Consider the following 21,356-nt stretch of genomic DNA (forward strand, 5'->3'; position numbering starts at 1 on the left):
ATACTGATATGCTTTCTTGACCACTGCAGCAGTGTGAAGAGACCAGGTTGAGCTACCGGTGAGATGGATGCCCAGGAACTTGAAGCTCTACAGCAGTACCATTAGTAGGGACAAGATTGTGTTCACCACTGTGCTTTCTTAGATCAACAAACAGCTCTTTCATCTTGCTGATATTAAGGCCCAAGTAGTTGCTCTGACATCAGAACACAAGATTCATGATCTCGTTCCTGAACTCCATCTCATCATTGTTGCTGATCCAGCCATAACAGCAACATCAGCTGCTGTATCTAGCCACACAATCATAGGTGTACAGGGGCACTGAGCACAGTCCTGGACAGCACTGTTTTGAGGTTCAGCATGGATGAGATGATAACACCAATTTTATTTGGCTGAGGTCTGCCAGTCAAGAAATCCTTGCAGTGTATTTGTGAACATCAACCTTTAGACCTGGAATATTTTATCACAATATCATTGTGATATGGATAATCAAAGTCAAGTTTATATGTACAGAAACACAAGTATACGTGTGCAATGAAAAACTTACTTGCAGCAACATCACAAGCACATAGCCCTGTATAAGTAGCATTCAGAAGAAAAACATAAATTATACACAATTTTTACAAGAAATAGCACAATTAGAATAAAAGAAACAAAGTTTATTTTAATGCAAAGTGGTTAAATTGCTTGTAGTGTTGCCAGACTAATTGGTTTTGCCAATTAGTTCAAGAAACGAATGGTTGAAAGGAAGTAGATTTTCTTGAAGCTGGTGGTGTGGGACTTCAGGCTTATGTACCTCCTGCCCAATGCTAGTCCTGAGAAGATGGCATGGCCTGGATGGTGGGGATTCTTGATGTCTCCTTCTTGAGGCAGCACCTCCTGTAGACACTACCTATGATGGAGATGGATATGCGCCAGATGTATTTGGCAGAGTCCACTACTCTCTGCAACTTCTTACACTCCTGTGATTGGAAATGCCATACCAGATCATGGTGCAACTGGTCAGGACACATTCAATAGTACATCTGTAAAAGTTCATTAGAATGTTCGGTGACAAGCCGAATTTACTTAGTAAGTAAATACCTTGGCATACTTTCCTTGTAGTTGTACTAATGAGATCTTTAATTCACTTTTGAGGATCTGGGTGTTGCTGGACATGAGCCACCTTCACCTTGACCAAAGATGACAACATTTTGGTGGCTGGAATCACATATGCCAGTTGGGCAACTTTCCAGTGGCACAGCAGGAAAAGGTGATGAAGTTGTGTAAAGTAGGTAGTTATTGCAAATAGCTAACTGGGCAGAATAATCCACATGAAGACTGTCTTCACTACCAACAATATACTACACTCACAGAAGCCCAGTGCAACAATAAATCTCCAGGATAAACCTGTCCCTGAAACTCCAATCACAGAGGCTTAACAACACAGAATGTTGCTGCTGCTTGGAGCGTGGATTTACACTGAAGCAGAGCCATGCCCAGGAACTGAAAGGGCCACTCACACTCACACCATGACCCCTGGTGGTCATGACAAATCTGTGCAGGGCCATCGAACACATGAACTAGGCTGGTGCCATTCAGTTGAGCATCAATCACTAATAGTCAGATATTAGAGAGCAGAACTTTAGGGTGAGAGGAGATTTTAAAGGAGATATGTGGGCCATCAGGGAGCTGAATTAGAGAGATGTGCAAAGAAATCGCAGGTAGTTTGGTGAATAATATTGACTGGGCCACCCATGGTGCAAAGGGCTCGGACAGAGTGAAATTTGTTAAATATGTGCAAGTAAGTTTCCTTAATCAATATAAAAAGGTCTTTACTGGAAAGGGTGCAACACTGGACCTCCTCTTTGGATTGAGGTAGAGTAAATGATGGAAGTGTCATTCAGGGAGCACTTTGGGTCAACTGACTATATTTTTATGTTTTTAAATAATTATGGAGAAAGGTAATTCAAGTGGAGGTCCTGAGCTGGGGCAGAGCCAATGTTGGAGGCTTTAGACGGGGTATAGGAGAGGTTGACTGGGTGAGATTGTTTACTGATAAAGGAACAACTGGCAAGTGGGAGGCTTTTAAAAGTGTGATATTAAGAGTCCAAGGATAGCATGTTCCTGCTAAGGTAAAGGGCAAGGCTGGCAAGTTTGTGGAACCTGGTTGATGAGAGATATCGAGACTCTGATCAGGAAAAAGAGAGCTTTGGGCAATTGAGAACATGTAAATCCCGCAATGACAATAAGAAGTGTAGGAGTACATTTAAGAGGGAAATCAGGAGGACAAAGAAAGGGTATGAAATGGATCTGGGAGGCAGGGTTAAGGAAAATCCCAAATCCTACATTAGAAGGGTGACTGAGGAAAGGATAGATCAGCATGGCTGCCTGTGGGTAGAACCAAAGCAAGATTTTAAAAGAATGTTTCTCTTCAGTTTTTACCAAGGATAAAATGATGCCAAAGAAAAATCAGAAAGTGAGTGGTAACATCTCAGTCCACCTGAGAATTAGCAGGGAGGAGGTATTGACGGCTTTAAAGCGCACAAAGTGGATAAATCCCCAGGGCCTGACCAAATGCATCCACAGGCATTATGGGAAGCTAGTGAAAAAAAGTTATATAGAGGATCTTGCAGCTAAATTTGTTTCATTTTTCACCACAGGTAAAATTCCAGAAGAGTTAATGTTGCACCATTATTTAAAAAGGGCAACAGAAGGCAACTGAAAAAGCCTTAATGAGGGAAAATATTAAATATGAAAGTAGGCTAGCCAATAATATCAAAGAGAATACCAAGAGGTTTTTTTTTCAGATATACAGTATAAAGAGTTTAAAGAGAGGAGAGAATAGATATTGGACCCCTGGAAAATGGAACTGGAGAGATAGTAATGGGGGGACAATTAAATGGCCGATGAACTGAATAAGTATTTTGCGTCAGTCTTCACTGTGGAAGACACTAGCAGTATGTCAGATGTTCAAGAGTGACAGCAGGCATAAGTGAGTGAAGTTTTTTGAATTGAATTGATTACTTACATCCTTCATATACATGAGGAGTAAAAATCTTTGTTATGTCTCCATCTAAATGTGCAATTATAGTAATTTATAATAAATATTATGAACAACAGGAGAGTCAATATAACATAGAAATACAGTTGCGTCAGATGAATTAATCAGTCTGATGGCCTAGTGGAAGAAGCTGTCCCGGAGCCTGTTGGTCCTGGCTTTTATGCTGCGGTAGTTTCCCGGATGGTAGCAGCTGGAACAGTTTGTGGTTGGGGTGACTCAGGTCCCCAGTGATCCTTTGGGCCTTTTTTACACACCTGTCTCTGTAAATGTCCTGAATAGTGGGAAGTTCACATCTACAGATGGGCTGGGCTGTCCACACCACTCTCTGCAGAGTCCTGCGATTAAAGGAAGTACAGTTACCATAGATAAGTCACCTGGACCAGATGGACTACACCCCAAGATTCTGAAATACGTAGCTGTAGAGATTGTGGAGGCATTAATATATTGATATTTCAATAATCAACAGATTCTTGGCAAGGTTCTGGAGGACTGGAAAATTGCAGATGTCACTCCACACTTCAAAAAGGGAGGGAGGAGGAAGAAAGGAAATTACAGGCCAATTAACCTGACCTCAGTGGTTGGGCAAGATGTTGGAGTTGATTATTAACGATGATATTTTGGGGTTCTTGGAGGAACATGATAAAATAGGCTGAAATCAGCATGGTTTCCTCATAGGAAAATCCTGCCTGACAAATCTGTTGGAATTCTTTGAGGAAGTAATAAGCAGGATAGACAAAGGAGAGTCAGTGGATGTTGTGCACTTGGATTTTCAGAAGGCCTTTGACAAGGTGCCACAGATGAGGCTGCTTAGGAAGTTAAGAGCCCATGGTATTACAGGAAAGATACTAGCATGAATAGAGCATTGGCTGATTGGCAGGAGGCAGGGAGTGGAAATTAAGGGAGCCTTTTCTGATTGGCTGCCATTACTAGTGGTGTTCCACAGGGGTCTGTGTTGAGACCACTTTTTTTTAACGTTATGTGTCAATGATTTGGATGATGGAATTGATGGCTTTTTGGCTGAGTTTGCAGGCAATATGAGGATAAGCGGAGGGGCAGATAGTGTCGATGAAGCAGGGAGGCTGCAAAAGGACTTGGACAGATTAGGAGTGTGGGCAAAGAAGTGGCAAATATAATAGTGTCGGGAAGTGTATGGTTGTGCACTTTGGTAGATCCAAATCTACAGATCTACCAAAATTTCTTCCAAGCTATGGAAAAAATTTGTGTGGAATGGTAGCAGATGGAATTTAATCCAGACGAGTATAGATAATACATTTTGGGAAGTGAAATTCTGATAACGTATGTAAAGAAAGTCATGGTATCACACAGCATGGAAGTAGGCCCCTCAGCCCAACTGGTCCATGCTGACCAAGATGCCATCTAAGCTAGTCCCATTTGCCCAAGTTTGGCCCATATCCCTCCTAAACCTTTCCTATCCATGTACCTGTCCGACTGTCTTTTAAATCTTGTTAATGTACCTGCTTCAACAGCTTCTTCTGACAGCTTGTTCCATATACTAACCACTGTCTGGGTAAAAAGGTTACCCCTCACATTCTTATTCAATCTCTCCCCATTCACTCTAAACCAATACCTCTAGTTCCTGATTGCCCAAAGACAGATAGGTAAAAAGATAGTGCACATTCACCCCATCGATGCCCCTCAAGATTTTATACACCTCTATAAGATCACTCCTCATTCTGCAATAGTCCAGTGGAAGTAGTCCCAACTTGCTGAACCTCTACCTATAATTCAGACCCTCGAGTGCTGGCGACATCCTCGTAAACATCCTCTGCACTCGTTTCAGCTCAATAATGAACACAATATTCCAAATACTATCTCTCCAACAACTTGTACATGGTTCTCTGAAAGTGGCATCACAGGTAGGCAGGGTGGTGAAGATGGCTTTTGGCACACTGGCCTTCATCATTGGCTGCAGAAGATGGGATGTTATGTTACAGTTACACAAGTTGTTGGAGGTAGTATTTGGAATATTGTGTTCAGTTTTGGTCTCTCTCTACCTGTGATGCCACCTTCAGAGAACCATGTACTTGTACTCCTGAGACCTCTCTGTTCTACATTTGAAGTAACCATGCAACGAAGTATTCCCCAGTAATGATTATATTTATCCTGCATAACCCCTTTCTCCTCAGCCTCCCACACTATGGTCACTCTTTCCCCTTGTACCATTTATTCACCTATCCAGGGCAATTGTTTTATGACTATGGACTGATACCAGTCAGACCTGTACTATCAGATTCTCATGTGTGAAATTCTGCTCATTCACCGGTGGGCCATCACCACGCCAAGTGTCAGCATCAGAGCAAATGTTGCCATTTCAGAACTTGGGGTCCCAACTCTTAGCCATCATCTCTCTTACTTTGATGGGGTCTGGATCCTGATCCCTCAGGCTTGCCAAATCCTCCTGATGTGCCTTAATCATTTTACATATTCAGGTGATTTGCTGGGATTCAGCTTTGTTCATTCAATGGAGACATTCTGCTGTGTCAGGTTTAACACTTTCTCAGTGAGGGTGGCCACTCGTTGCTCTGCTGCCCGATACATATGTCTTTATCCATATGAAAGTCCATAAGGTCGTACCCTTACTCTTTGTCTGTTGAGTTAGGTGTTTGGTCGGACAGATCACAGTAGAAAAGTATTGGGGTAAACAGACATGGGAAGGGATCCAGGTTATGGAGGACCAAGTACTCCGTAACATGGTACATGGAGCTTAGAAAAATAGAGGGCTATACGGTAGGGAAAGTCTACGCAGTTTCTAGAGTAGGTTACATGGTCAGTACAACATTGTGGGCTGAAGGGCCTGTAATGTGCTGTAGATTTCTATGTTTCTAAGTAACTAAGCCAAGAGAGTGGAGAAAATTGAAGGGATATCCAAGAGAAACCGGATATATTCCAGTGAAAGTGCAATGCCCCCACCACCAAATGCGGGAAGGCAGGTACTTCAGCTTGGATGGGAATGGACACCAAATGCGATGGGCCTTTTCACTGGTTGGGTAGCTCACGTCAAGACGTTCCTTGGGGTCCCATCATGATGAGATCTTTGCACCATTCAAATAGAAACCAGCCAAAAATCCCTTGTAAGTAGATATCATAGGGACCTCCACAAAGATGTGGTCATCTGCTCCAGACATCCCTCTGCCACAACTTCCAACACGAACCATGACCTTTGACCAGAGACCAGTTTTAGTTCTCCAGTTGGCCCTTTGCTGACACAGCCATGTCTGATAGTACTTGTGTTGTACTGAGATCAAATGGGCAAAGATGAGAGGTAACAATGCAATGTCAGCAGAGGAAGAGGTAACAAAATGTCATGAATGACATTGTCACCATCTTCAACCTAGGCAGAGTCAACAGCACAGATCTGATACTGATAAGCCATGTAATGAAGCACAGCCACAACAGGATCCTTTTGAGAGAATATAGTCAATAACTTGGAGCAAAATGTTATTGCGATTAGCACTAGTTTTGAATTATTTCCCCACATTATTGCAGAGAGCTAGTGAAGGATAATAGGCAGTGTACACGTAGGTCCACATAGAGCAGTGGTCCCCAAACACCGGGCTGTGAGGAAACGATATGATTTGTCGATATGAAACGGTATGAGTCAGCTGCAACTTTCCTCATCCTGGCATGCCCACTGTTGAACTTGAATGCATGCGAGGTCATTACGCAAGGTCATCAGTCGCCTAAATGCAGTGATACCCTCACGCCAGGGATCACCAGTTGTCCTCAGGTAACCAGCTGCCTCATGCGGCCAGCAAGAAGTGCTGTTGCTATAAAGGCCTGGAGAGCGGACAGATGGGCGCCTCCTCTAAACCTGTTTAGTACACCGAATGTTCGTGGGGAACCTGGTGCTAAAATATTCGTAGACGACCTAATATGGGCTCAGAGTTTTGTAAGTAGCAGAGCAGATACTTTGCTGCGATCTACTGAAAGTCATCCCTCGAGCCAAACTTTTGTTGGCTGATAGATCCTACCTAGCTACGGGGGGGGGGGGGGGCATGTGCCCTGTTGCATTCCTCGCTCGCTTGCTCGGTCGCTCTCTCTGGACTGTGACCGCCAAGGCCCCAGTCCTCTCACTGGTGCGTTGCAGTAATTTTATATGTTCATACAAGGAAAATATGCGCTGTGTTTAATATCCAAACATTACTTAAAATGTTATGATGCTATTGTCTTATAAGTGAGTTATAATTGACTTATCGCTATGTTCATGCGAGGAAAATGTGCGCTGTGTGTTTAATATTAAATTTGTTAGATAAACCCTTCTATAAACAAAATTAAGTGTATTAGCTATTTATAAGTGACTTATAGTTGACTTATCACCCATATTCCAGTCGTGATCAACACCCACAGCCCCGTCGGATGGTCCGCAAGAATATTGTCAATATTAAACTGGTCCACAGTGCAAAAAAGGTTGGTGACCCCTGACATAGAGTGATGCTTCTGCAGCAGCTACATGGCTTGGGCAGGGCTTCCTCAGCTATGGGCCTTTTCTTGCCGTATTTCATTATAACCTCCTTAGATTTTCACCTCCCTGGGAAAGTTTTCTGTCCAGTAGGCCAAAGAGTGTATGGTGCCGATGATAATAAACCTGATTCTGATTCTGGTAGGAATCTTTGACATGGGATATTCTTCAGGAATTATGGGGAATAGCATTTATTAAGGTAAACGAGAGCCAATATTCATGAACTATTTCAAAATGTGAACCACATTTCAGTTTTGAGTTCAGAGTGAAATTAAAAGCACAACTGCATGAAAAAGCTGCGATGCCCAAGGAAACCTCACAACTGGCTCACAAGCTGGAGGCAGCTCAATGGTTTGTGAACTAACACCCGTGAGACATTCTCATAAATGTCAGCCAGGCGAAAGACAATGGGGCTCTGGTAATCATCAGTCCAGCCCTTAAACATCTGTAACTCAATGGGACCATTTGTCAGCACTCCAAATAGTAAGGTATGCTTTTATAATGTTGGAAATTGCATTCAATCAACATGTTATCTCTGTTCTTAAGAGTATAAAAACCTGACATTGAGTTCAGAAAGTTTCTCCAAGAGACTAATTCTCCAGAATCTTTGTCCTGCTGAATAAAGACCTCTTACACCTGCAGCTCCAGTCCCTTGTGTGGCTCATTCACAGTTCCTAACAACGCCCAAACATCTGTGCACTGCAGGGTGACAAGAAAGGTCCAAGTGACCCTGTTTCTGGAGTGTAGTTGTGTAGATGGACCAGTTTCCCACCATTTCTGAAGGCACACATCAGCTCGAACTATGTGCACAATGTTCCTGCACAATCATTGGGTGGTAATTTGCTAACTGAACCACAGGAGAATTGGACACTGAGCAATGCCCGAATCCAGAGCACTTTACATGTTTAACACCAGAAATCTTTCTTTTCATTTGGGAAACTGATCCACAGCTGTTGTTTCACAAAGGCCAGAGCTAATATGATCAACCATGATTTATTTTTAATCTTGTGCACTGAATGACAAGTAAATTCTTAAAATCTTCATGATGTGGTGAAAGTAACGGCAGCACAGCCGAGTGGACAAACAGAAACAGAAAATAATAAAAAACAGCTCCTGTTCAGCAGCCACCTCATTGTAGCTAGACCTCTTTGACAGAGTCACTTAGAAATATTAAGTTATCTGTAAAAGGAAAAAAAATGATGAACAGATTAAATTGATGAAAAGTTGCACAATATTTATTGTTTGTTTGCGGATCTCTACACTTGCCACCTTTAATTATCTTGACTATTTAAAGTCCTGTGCAAAAGTCTTAGGCACATATATATGGCCAGGGCGCCTAAGACTTTTGTACAGTACTGTAAATTTGACAACGTGGAACGGAGAGTGAGCTTGCAAATCTGGCAAGAGCACAGGGTGTTGGGAATGGCAAGGTGGAGCGCTGGGGAAGGGGTATGGGACAGGGAGTGCCAGGGTGGGGGTGGCACGGGTGCAGACACATCCAGCCCTGAGACACCAGACAAGGTAATTTAATTCCAAACAATTAGTTTATTGATCATTACAGAATGCCTCTCTGGTGCTTTCCATTCCCTGCCCTCTCCCTTCTCCTTTTCCCAACCATGATTCCCTTCTCCCTGCCCCCTTCCCACTCTCAGTCCACAATAGAGACCCATATCAGAATCAGGTTTATCATCACTCACATACATCATGAAATTTGTTTTTTCTGCAACAGCAGTACAGTGCAATACATAAAATTACTATGGTACTGTGCAAAAGTCTTAGGCACCCTAGCTATATACAGTTGAAGTCAGAAGTTTACATACACCTTAGCCAAATACATTTAAACTCAGTTTTTCACAATTCCTGGCATTTAATCCTGGAAAATATTCCTTGTCTTAGGTCAGTTAGGATCACTACTTTATTTTAAGAATGTGAAATGTCAGAATTAATAGTAGAGAGAATGATTTATTTCAGCTTTTATTTCTTTCATCACATTCCCAGTGGGTTAGAAGTTTACATACACTTTGTTAGTATTTGGTAGCATTGCCTTTAAATTGTTTAACTTGGGTCAAATGTTTTGGGTAGCCTTCCACAAGCTTCTCGCAATAAGTTGCTGGAATCTTTTTCAGTTCTGCCCACAAATTTTCTATCGGATTGAGGTCAGGGCTTTGTGATGGCCACTCCAATACCTTGACTTTGTTGTCCTTAATCAATTTTGCCACAACTTTGGAGGTATGCTTTGGGTCATTGTCCATTTGGAAGACCCATTTGCGACCGAGCTTTAACTTCCTGGCTGATGTGATGTTGCTTCAATATATCCACATAATTTTCCTTCCTCATGATGCCATCTACTTTGTGAAGTGCACCAGTCCCTCCTGCAGCAAAGCACCGCCACAACAGGATGCTGCCACCCCCATGCTTCACGGTTAGGATGGTGTTCTTCAGCTTGTAAGCCTCACCCTTTTTCCTCCAAACATAACAATGGTCATTATGGCCAAACAGTTCAGTTTTTGTTTCATCAGACCAGAGGACATTTCTCCAAAAAGTAAAATCTTTGTCCCCATGTGCACTTGCAAACTGTAGTCTGGGTTTTTTATGGCGGTTTGGAGCAGTGGCTTCTTCCTTGCTGAGCAGCCTTTCAGGTTATGTTGATATAGGACTCGTTTCACTGTGGATATATATACTTGTCTACCTGTTTCCTCCAGCATCTTCACAAGGTCCTTTGTTGTTGTTCTGGGATTGATTTGCACTTTTTGCGCCAAAGTACATTCATCTCTAGGAGACAGAATGCGTCTCCTTCCTGAGTGGTATGACAGCTGTGTGGTTCCATGGTGTTTATACTTGCGTACTATTGTTTGTACAGGTGAAAGTGCTACCTTCAGGTCTCTGAAAATTGCTCCCAAGGATGAACCAGACTTGACATCATTTTCTGACCTCAATCCGATAGAAAATTTGTAGGCAGAACTGAAAAAGCGTGTGCGAGCAAGGAGGCCTACAAACCTGACTCAGTTACACCAGTTCTGTCTGGAGGAATGGAACAAAATTCCAGCATCTTACTGTGAGAAGCTTGTGGAAGGCTACCCAAAACGTTTGACCCAAGTTAAACAATTTAAAGGTGTATGTAAACTTCTGACTTCAATCGAACTGGATGCGAATATACAAGGCAAGGTTAGTAAGTTTGTGGATGATTCTTAAAATAGGTGGAGTTGTACACGGTGTAGAAGTTATGAAAAATTACAGGAGGGATCTTGATCAGCTACGTATGTGGGCTAAGGATTGGCAAGTGGGTTTCAATCCAGATACATGTGAGGTAGAAACAAAGAAGTTACTGCAGATGCTGGAAATCTTGAGCAATGCAAGAGCGCAAGAAGAGTCAACTTTACACAGGTCCTCAATCAAAGAGGAAAAAAAGCAGCACTTTGCGGCAGTTTTCGGAGTTTAATTTGCACTCAGTGATCGGGTGTTCAAGAAGAGGCGACTTCACACAGGTCTGCGATTGAAGATTAAAAAAGCAGCGCTTCAAGGCACTTTTCAGAGTTTAAACTGTGCCCAATCGGTAAACGGAAGTGCGAGAAGAAGGGGCAAATTCACAAGTCCACGACTGAAGATTAAAAAAGCAGCGCTTTGCGGCAGAATTGCGCCCAATCGGTGAAAGGTATTCACTAGCAAGGGCGAATAAAAATAAGGCAGGGAAGTGGAGTGGGCTAGTGTTAGAGTGGGGAGGCTTTGTCTTTGTTCATCAGGCTTGGGTGAGGCAAGTATCTGGTAAATCTTTTTTTATTCTTCATTCCTCGTCTGTTAGGGGACAGTTCGCACAGTGAAAATGGCTCCAGGGGCTGTATTGTGATCTTTGTGTGAGATGTGGGAATTCTGGGAGACCACCAGCCTCCCGGATAACCACATCTGCACTGAGCTGCAGCTCCTCAGAGAATGTGTTAAGGAACTGGACCTACAGCTCAATGACCTTCGGCTCATATGGGAGACTGAGGAAGTGATAGATTGGGATTACAGGTCACCTCTGGGTTGCAGGAGGCAGGTAACTGGGTGACTGTCAGAATAAAGGGAAATGGGCAGCCGGAAAAGAGTATCCCTGTGGTCGTTCCTCTCAATAACAAGTACACCATTTCGAATACCATTGAGGGGGGAAGCTGCAGTGACTGAGTCTCCGGCACTGAGTCTAGCGCTGTGCCTCAGCAGGGAAAAGAGCTGAAGAGGACTATAGTAGTGATAGAGTCGTGTGGGTAGAACTAAGAAACGCAAGGGTAAAAGGACCCTGATGGGAGTTATATACAGACCTCTGAACAATAGCAAAGGCGTGGGCTACAAATTACAACAGGAGATAGAAAATGCACATCAAAAGGGCAAAGTTAAGATAGCCACAGGGGATTTCAATATGGAGGTAGATTGGGATAATCAGGTTGGTGCTGGATCCCAAAAGGAGGGATCTGTAGAGTAGCTACAAGATGGCTTTTTAGAGCAGCTCGTGGTTGAGCCCACTTAGGGCTCAGCTATTCTGAATTGGGTGTTGTGCAATGAACCGGAATTGATTAGAGAGCTTAAGGCAAAGGACCCTTAGGAGGCAGTGATCATAATATGATAGAACTCACCCTGCAATTTGAGAGAGAGAAGTTAAGTCAGAAGTATCAGTATTACAGTGCAGTAAAGGGAATTACAGAGGCATGAGAGAGCAGTTGGTCAAAGTTGATTGGAAGGGGACACTAGCAGGGATGACGGCAGAGCAGCAATGGCTGGATTTTCTGGGAGCAATTTGGAAGGCGCAGGATAGATAGATCCCAAAGAAGGAGTATTCTAAAGGGAGGATAATGTAACAGCGGCTGACAAGGAAAGTCAAAGCCAACATAAAAGCTAAAGAGAGGGCATATAGCAAAGCAAAAGTTAGTGGGAAGTTAGAGGATTGGGAAGCTTTTAAAAGCCAACAGAGGCAATTAAAAAAAGTCATAAAGAAGGAAAAGCTAGACGATGAAGGTAAGCAAGCAAATAATATTAGAGAGGATACCAAGAGCTTCTTCAGATACTGTGCACAAAGAGGTGAGAGCCGATATCAGGCCCCTGAAAAGTGATGCTGGAGAGGTTGTAATGGGGGACAAGGAAATGGTGGACAAAATTAATAAGTATTTTGCATCAGTCTTCACTGTGGGAGACATTAGCAATATGTCAGAAGTTTGAGATTGTCAGAGAGCAGAAGTAAGGGCAGTTGCTATTACTAGGGAAAAGGTGCGCTTGGGAAACTGAAAGGTCTGAAGGTAGATAAGTCACCTGGACCAAGTGGACTACTCCCCAGGGTTCTGAAAGAGGTAGCTGAAGAGATTGTGGAGGCATTAATATATTAACATAGAAACACAGAAAACCTACAGCACAATATAGGCCCTTCAGCCCACAAGGTTGTGCTGAACATGTCCCTACCTTAGAAATTACTAGGCTTACCTATAGCCCTCTATTTTTCCAAGCTCCATGTACATATCCAAAAGTCTCTTAAAAGACCCTATCGTATCCACCTCCACCCTTTGCCAGCAGCCCATTCCATGCACTGACCATTCTCTGAGTAAAAAACTTACCCCTGACATCTCCTCTGTACCTACCCCCCAGCACCTTAAACCCATGCCCTCTTGTGGCAACCATTTCAGCCCTGGGAAAAAGCCTCTGATTATCCACTCAATCAACACCTCTCATCATCTTATACGCCTCTTCAGGTCACCTCTCATCCTCCGTCGCTCCAAGGAGAAAAGGCCAAGTTCACTCAACCTATTCTCATAAGGCATGCTCCCCAATCTAGGCAACATCCTTGTAAATCTCCTCTGCACCCTTTCTATGGCTTCCATATCCTTCCTGTAGTGAGGTGACCAGAACTGAGCACAGTACTCCAAGTGGGGTCTGACCAGGGTCCTATATAGCTGCAACATTACCTCTTGGTTCCTAAATTCAATTCCATGATTGATGGAGGCCAATACACCGTACGCCTTCTTAACCACTGAGTCAACCTGCGCAGCTGCTTTGAGCGTCCTATGGACTCGGACCCCAAGATCCCTCTGATCCTCCACACTGCCAAGCGTCTTACCATTAATACTATATTCTGCCATCATATTTGACCTACCAAAATGAACCACCTCACACTTATCTGGGTTGAACTCCATCTGCCACTTCTCAGCCCAGTTTTGCATCCTATCAATGTCCCACTGTAACCTCTGATAGCCCTCCACACTATCCACAACACCCCCAACCTTTGTGTCATCAGCAAACTTACTAACCCAGCCCTCCACTTCCTCATCCAGTTCATTTATAAAAATCACGAAGAGTAAGGGTCCCAGAACAGATCCCTGAGGCACTCCACTGGTGATTGACCTCCATGCAGAATATGACTCGTCTACAACCACTCTTTGCCTTCTGTGGGCAAGCCAGTTCTGGATCCACAAAGCAACGTCCCCTTGGATCTCATGCCTCCTTACTTTCTCAATAATCGTTGCATGGGGTACCGTATCAAATGCCTTGCTGAAATCCACATCCTCAAAAAATTAAATCAGGCTCGTAAGACACGACAAAACCCTTGACAAAACCATGCTGACTATTCCTAATCATATTATACCTCTCCAAATGTTCATAAATCCTGCCTCTCAGGATCTTCTCCATCAACTTACCAATCACTGAAGTAAGACTCACTGGTCTATAATTTCCTGGGCTATCTCTACTCCCTTTCTTGAATAAGGGAACAACACCTGCAACCCTCCAATCCTCCAGAACCTCTCCCATCCACATTGGTGATGCAAAGATCATCGCCAGAGGCTCAGCAATCTCCTCCCTCGCCTCCCACTTTAGCCTGGGGTACATCTCATCTGGGTCCGGCAACTTATCCAACTTGATGCTTTCTAAAAGCTCCAGCACATCCTCTTTCTTAATATCTACATACCCAAGCTTTTCAATCTGCTACAAGTCGTCACTACTATCACCAAGATCCTGTTCCATAGTGAATACTTAAGTATTCATTAAGTACCCCTGCTATTTCCTCTGGTACCATACACACTTCCCCACTGTCACAATTGATAGGTCCTATTCTTTCACGTCTTATCCTCCTGCTCTTCACATACTTACAGACTGTTTTGAGGTTTTCCTTAATCCTGCCCTCCAAGGCCTTCTCATGGCCCCTTCTAGCTCTGTTAATTTCCTTCTTAAGCTCCTTCCTGTTAGCCTTATAATCTTCTAGATCTCCAACATTACCTACCTCTCTGAACCTTTTGTAAGCTTTTCTTTTCTTCTTGACCAGATTTATTATGGCCTTTGTACATCACAGTTCCTGCACCCTACCATAACTTCCCTGTCTCATTGGAACGTACCTATGCAGAACTTCACACAAATATTCCCTGAACATTTGCCACATTTCTTCCGTACTTTTCCTTAAGAACATCTTTTTCCAATTTAAGCTTCCAATTTCCTGCCTGATAGCCTCATAATTCCCCTTACTCCAATTAAACACTTTTTTTAACTTATCTGTTCCTATCTCTCTCCAATGCTATGGTAAAGGAGATAGAATTATGATCACTATCTCCAAAATGCTCTCCCACTGAGAGATCTGACACCTGACCAGGTTCATTTCCCAATACCAAATCAAATACAGAATCAACAGATTCTGGCATCGTTCTGGAGGACTGGAAAATTGCAGATGTCACTCCACACTTCAAGAAGGGAGGGAGGAAGAAGAAAGGAAATTATAGGCCAGTTAACTTCACCTCAGTTTATGGGAAGATGTTGGGAGTCCATTGTTGAGGACATGGCTTGGATAACTTGGAGGCACATGATAAAATAGGCCGTAGACAACATGATTTCCTACAGGGAAAATCTTGCCTGAGAAATTTGTTGGAGTTCTTTGAAGAAATAACAAATGGGATAGAAAAAGGAAAATCTGTTGATGTTGTGCACTTGGATTTTCAGAAGGCATTTGACAAGCTGCCACACATGAGACTGATAAACAAGTTAATAGAAAGATTCTAGCAAAGACAGAGCAGTGTCTGATTGACAGCAGGCAAAGAGTGGGAATAAAGGGAGCCTTTCCTGACTGGCTGCCAGTGACTAGTGGTGTTCCACAGGGGTCTGTGTTGGGACCAATTCTTTTTAAGTTATATATCAATGATATGGATAATGGAATTGATGGCTTTGTTGCAAAGTCTGCAGACGATATGAAGATAGGTGGAGGAGCAGGTAGTTCCACAAAGGTCCATCTTATATGTCAATGATTTGGATGACAGAATCGATGTCTTTGTGTCCAAGTTACTGGATGATCTGAAAAACAGGGGAGAGGCAGGAGTGCTGAGGAAGCAGAGAGGCTACAGTAGATTAGGAGACAGATTAGGAGAATGGGCAAAGAAATGACAGATGGAATACAGTATCGGGAAGTGTATGGTCATGCACTTTGGTAGAATTAAAAGCGTGGACTATTTTCTAAATGGAGAAAAAGTTCAAAAATCTGAGGCACAAAGGGACTTAGGAGTCCTTGTGCAGGATTCCCTAAAGGCTAATTTGCAGGCTAAGCAGGTGGCGAGGAAGGCAAATGCAATGTTAGCATTCATTTCAAGAGGACTAGAATATAAAAGCAAGGATTTAACGTTGAAACTTTATAAGGCACTGGTCAGACCTCACTTGGAGTATTGTGAGCAGTTCTGGGCCCCTCATCTTAGAAAGGATGTACTGAAACTTGAGAGGGTTTAAAGGAGGTTCACCAAAATTATCCCAGGATTGAATGGCTTGTCATATGAAGAACGTCTGATGGCTCTGGGCAAGTATTCATTGGAATTCAGAAGAATGAGTGCTAACTTCATTGAAACCTATCGAATGGTGAAAGGAGAGGATGTTTCCTATGGTGGGAGAGTCTAAGACCAGAGGGCACAGCCTCAGAATAGAAGGGTGCCCTTTTACAGCGGAGATGAGGAGGAATTTCTGTAGCCAGAGAGTAGTGAATCTGTGGAATTCTTTGATATGGGCAGGTGGGAAGGCCAAGTCTTTATATATATACTTAAGGCAGGGGTTGATAGATTCTTGGTTGGTCAGGGTATGAAGGAATACGTGGAGAATGCAAGAGATTGGGGCTGAGAGGTAAAATGGATCAGCCATGATGAAATGGTGGAGTAGACTCAATGGGCCAAATGGCATAATTCTGCTCCTATGGTCTAAATCAGGCAGCAACTATTGTGTGCATTTCTAGTCACCTACCTACAGGAAAGATATCAGTAAGATTGAAAGAGTACAGAGAAAATTTAGAGAGACATTACCAGAACTTGGGGCCTTGAGTTATAGAGAAAGCTTGAATAGGTTAGGACTTTATTCCCTGAAGCATAGGAGAAAGAGAGGAGATATTAGAGGTATACCAAATTATGAGGGGTATAGAGAGAGTAAACACCTGAGGCTGGGTGAGACTAGAACTAAAGGTCATGGTGAAAGGTGAAATATTCAAGGGGAACCAGAGAGGGAATTCTTCAGTCATAGGATGGTGCGAGTGTGAAATGGACTGCCAGTGGAAGTATCATATACGGGTTCAAGAGAAGTTTGGATAGGTGTATGGATGAGAGGGGTAGGGAGGGTTATAGTCCAGGTGTGAGTGGATGAGACTAGGCAGAAAAATAAGTTGGCATGATCTAGACGAGCCAAAGGGCCTGTGTCTGCTTAATGACTCATGGAAACCCAATTTCCCTCGGGATCAATAAAGTATGTCTGTATGTCTGTCTGTCTCAGTGCGTAGTTCGCTGAAAGCGTGTTGCAGGTAGTCAGGGTGGTGAAGAAGGCACCAGTCAAGGCATCGAGTGTATGGAGTTGGGACATTTTACAATTATACAAGATATAATTGCACCTGGAATATTGTGTACAGGTTTATGTTACTCTGTTACAAGAAGGATGTCATTAAATTGGAAAGAGTGCAAAGAAGATTTACAAGAATGTTGCCAGGGTGAAGCCACAGCTAAGGAAATGGAAGCTAGAGCTAGAGAGCATAGGATTGGAGGGGAAAGATTTAAAAAGGACCTGGGGGCAACTTCTTCATGCCGAGAGTGATGTACCCATGGAACAAGTTGCCAGAAGTGGTTGAGGTAGGTACAATGACAACTTTTAAAAGGCAGTTGGATAGAAACGCAGATAGAAAAGGTTCCGAGGAATACAGGCCAAATAAATGCTGGGAAGGAGTAGTGATGAACAGCTTGACAAGGCTTCATGCAAGTCGAAGGATCTTGGAAAGTCGCATCACAAGCGGTGGTAAAGAAGGCGTACAGGACACTGCCTCAGTTAGCTGAGGCATAGTGGACAAGATGCAGGAGTTGAGGTACAACTTTATAAGAATATGGTTCGAGCACAGCTGGAGCACTGTGTGTCGTTCTATTCCCACACAATAGGAAGGAGGTGACTGGAGTGGCGAGAGTGCTAAGCAAATTCACCAGGAAGTTTCAGTCATGCGGCCAGTTTGTTATTTTCAAAGATTACAATTGATGTGAAACTCTGCTTTAGGAGGAATAGAGATGAAATTTAGCACGGGTGACTTATTTTGAATGCATCAGGTGAGACAGTAGGGAGATTTAACAACCTATTAGGTGAATGTAGATCTAATTTGCCATGACTAACTTCACTGGCAGTAAGGTAGTGAAAGTAGGTTCTGTAACAATTTTAAAGGGAACTGAATAAATATGTGAAAGATGACATTAACAGGAAAAGGCAGACAGACCTCCTTTGTAGTCCAAGTTATGGTTTACTATGGCTACTCCCAAAACATTTTCTTTCATAGTCCCTAATTAGAAGCACTTTCTTTAAACACCTTGTTATGTTTATAAAAAACTTTATTGATGTTCCCTTCTATGTTCTCTCCTTCAGTTCTCCATTCTAACTGTTCAAAGGTGAGGTAATCAGAATTATCCAATAAAACATTGGAAGTTATTCGGCCCATTGTATCTGTGCTTGTTAATAAAGGGTGACCCCACATTAGGCCCAAATACACAGTAAAGCAGGGACTCACCTGCCACAACTGTTGTTGCTTGTCGCCGAACGTTGCTTTTGTCAGTATATTCACCATAGTCGAGCTTCCCTTCCACGTAAATCCTTGCCCTGTGCAGTAAAAGAGAGAAAAATAAATCTAAGCAAAAGTAGTATGATATTCCTAAGTTGCAAATTACTGCAGATAGGGGAAATATGAAATAAAACCAGAAAATACTGGAGAGAGAAACATACAGTTAATACTTCAGGTTAATGGCTTTTCATCCTTTGAGTCACAGAATAGAAATTAACCCTTTGGCCCCTCCTGAGCCTGCACTACCAAGAAGCATCCATTTCTAATATTACAATTCTATTTCATTCTCCTCACCTCTCCTCAGATTCTAATCTATACACGAGGAGCAACTTCCAGCCATCAGCCCATGGACCTGTGGGATCTGGGAGGCACTGAAACACATGGGGTGACAGGGAGACGACAGACAGCCCTCAAAGTCAGTGGCAAACCCAGCTCTGTCGAGCAGCAGCAGATCTGCTAGGATTGTTAATGGGCTCGGAGATGAAGAAATCATCAGGATCTGATGCGATGTGGCCCAGACTGCCGTGGAAAGCAAAGGACGATAAAATTCACCACTGCCTTCAATGTGACAGATTATTGGAGGGCAGCAGGGACAAGCCATAGAGCAATATCCAAGTCGGGTTTAACATTGAGCTAGCAACTCGGCCTCATAAAAACAAGAATAGCTTGCTACGGAAACACCATCATGACAGTGCCCCGATAACTTCACTGCCGAGTTAAGGGGCATTCGTCTTCTTCTGTGTGAAACAGTTCCACTCCAGTCCCTTTTAACTCTTTCCCCTCTCATCCTAAACCTATGCTCCCTATTTTTGGACATACCCACTCTGGGGAAAAGACTCATCCACTCATCAATGCCTCTCATAACTTTAAATAATCCTATCATGTCAAGCCTACTTTTCTCATTGATCAAGTACCCCTGTAACTATGATAACCTTCCTCACTAACAACACCTCCTAATTTTATGTCACCTGCAACTTACTGATCCAGCTTCGTGCATTTCTATCCAAATCATTTATATAAGTAACAAATAATGAAGATCCCAACATCGACCCCTGTGATACCACTAATCATCCGCCTCCATTCTAAGAAGAAACCTTCAACCACCACCCTCTGCTTCCTACCTCAGAGCCAATTTTGAATCCACTCATGAGCTGACCCGAGATTTTAGGGGACCTTACCTTCCAGACCACGTTGCACCTTCCCGAACACTTTACTAAAGTCCAAATGGACAGCATCCACTGCCTAAATGGTGTAATTGTACCCACTTCCTCTGGCAGCATTCCGTACACCCACCACCCTCGAGTGAGAAACCTGCCCCTCAGACCCCTTTAAACCTTTCTCCTCTCACCTTAAATCTATGTCAAGTTTTATACTCCCTCAAACTGGGATTTTTAAAAAACTGTGACTATTCACCTTATGATTTTATAAACCCCTACAAAGTCACTCTCAGCTCCCCTATCCAATCTCTCCTTGTAACTCAAGACCTCCAAGTCCTGGCAACACCCTTGTGAATGTCTTCAAACTTAATCTCATCCTTCCTTTAACTTGTGGCCAGAACTGCACACAATACTTTTGGTAAATCCTGGCACTACGGAAACATTGTACCCTCCTGGAATCTTAAGGCAATAAAAAGGCCAGTCAGTCAGGTTCACTTAAGCTCTGAAGGAGAATTTCATCTCTTTGATTCTGTTTGCCATTGTCTATACACCAGAGACAACCTACAGCAGCCAATTAATGTACCAACACATCTTTGGGACTTAGGGAGGAAGTGGGACACCCAGGATGAACCCACATGGTCACAGGGAGAACGTGTAAACTCCACAGACAGCACCACAGGTCAGGATTGTGGCTGGGAGGCAGCATTGCTAACTCCTGGAATATTGTGGCAGAGGAGGGTCGCTACTGGGTGTGGAGGATGTGGAGTCAGTCAGGAAAACGAGGAGTTGCAGAATTGTGTCTTTGCAAAGTCCCTAAGTTCCCTAATCCATATTAGTTTTGCAAAGCTGGAGGTGACCCTGTACCATTTCTTCACTCTGAATGGAGATTCTTAAGTGTCTATGTTTTGTTCAACAGAATAAGTGAGCGAGTCTGGCTCAAGAGAGAAACAATACAAATTATACTGGATGCAAAACCTTATGCAACTGCACCTACCCTTTCTTCACATACTGATAGGCCAAATCTCTCAAACCAGGCCTGAAGATGGAAATTCGGTGCCAAGTTGTCTTCTGGCTGATGTCTCCTGCAATAATTTAGGAACAACTTTATCAAACCATTGTTAGTGCTGAGATGATTGACTGTTCATGTTAAGGGCCTTAGATTACATTTCCAACAATCATGATTCAGTTGTGAAAGGGTTATCCAGTTAGATCCACTGAAATGATCTGGGGCTGCTCTAGAAAGCAAAAGTTTTGACATGGTGGAAGATCCTAGCATCTCACAACCAACGGATCAAGTGTAATTAAGAGGAGAATGAGGAGACTATTGAGAGGACATGACTTTGTACATGTTTCAGGAGGAAATGATAGCAATACAGTAAAGGTGTATGGAACACCGAATCAACAAGTCTGATGGAAGGCAGATGGAAAGAGCTCACGTAAGAGAGTTTGTAAATTATAAATGCAATCTTCAAGTCTTGGTGGCTGCTGTTTTAACATGCCACCTCCTCTTTGATAACTTGAGGTTAACTCCAGGTTTTACCTCAATTGCGCACTGAAAATACTCCATCAAGAGGAATCTAGTAGCATGAGGCAGGAGATCAGGAGAAATTTCTTCCCTCAGGCTGTGGAGAA

The 21,356-nt window shown here is 43.1% G+C and overlaps 1 protein-coding gene across 5 annotated transcripts in view; it reads right to left on the reverse strand.

The window, feature by feature from the left end:
• Positions 1-635: 635 nt before the first annotated feature.
• ssbp1 (single-stranded DNA binding protein 1) overlaps positions 636-21,356 on the reverse strand; it is a 30,414-nt gene continuing 9,693 nt past the window's right edge. For 3 of the 5 annotated variants that reach the window (XM_059955827.1, XM_059955829.1, XM_059955828.1), the window contains exons 5-7: positions 20,719-20,806; positions 18,517-18,605; positions 636-3,375 (exon numbers count right to left, since the gene is read on the reverse strand). In XM_059955827.1, coding sequence (XP_059811810.1) covers positions 3,287-3,375; positions 18,517-18,605; positions 20,719-20,806 — 266 coding nt within the window. In that variant the 3' untranslated portion in view covers positions 636-3,286. Of the gene's footprint in view, positions 3,376-8,497; positions 8,700-18,516; positions 18,606-20,718; positions 20,807-21,356 lie in introns of those variants that run through there. The other 2 variants (XM_059955826.1, XM_059955830.1) reach the window with 2 other exon arrangements.

Source organism: Hypanus sabinus, chromosome X1, assembly GCF_030144855.1.
Source record: "Hypanus sabinus isolate sHypSab1 chromosome X1, sHypSab1.hap1, whole genome shotgun sequence".
Taxonomy (NCBI): domain Eukaryota; kingdom Metazoa; phylum Chordata; class Chondrichthyes; order Myliobatiformes; family Dasyatidae; genus Hypanus; species Hypanus sabinus.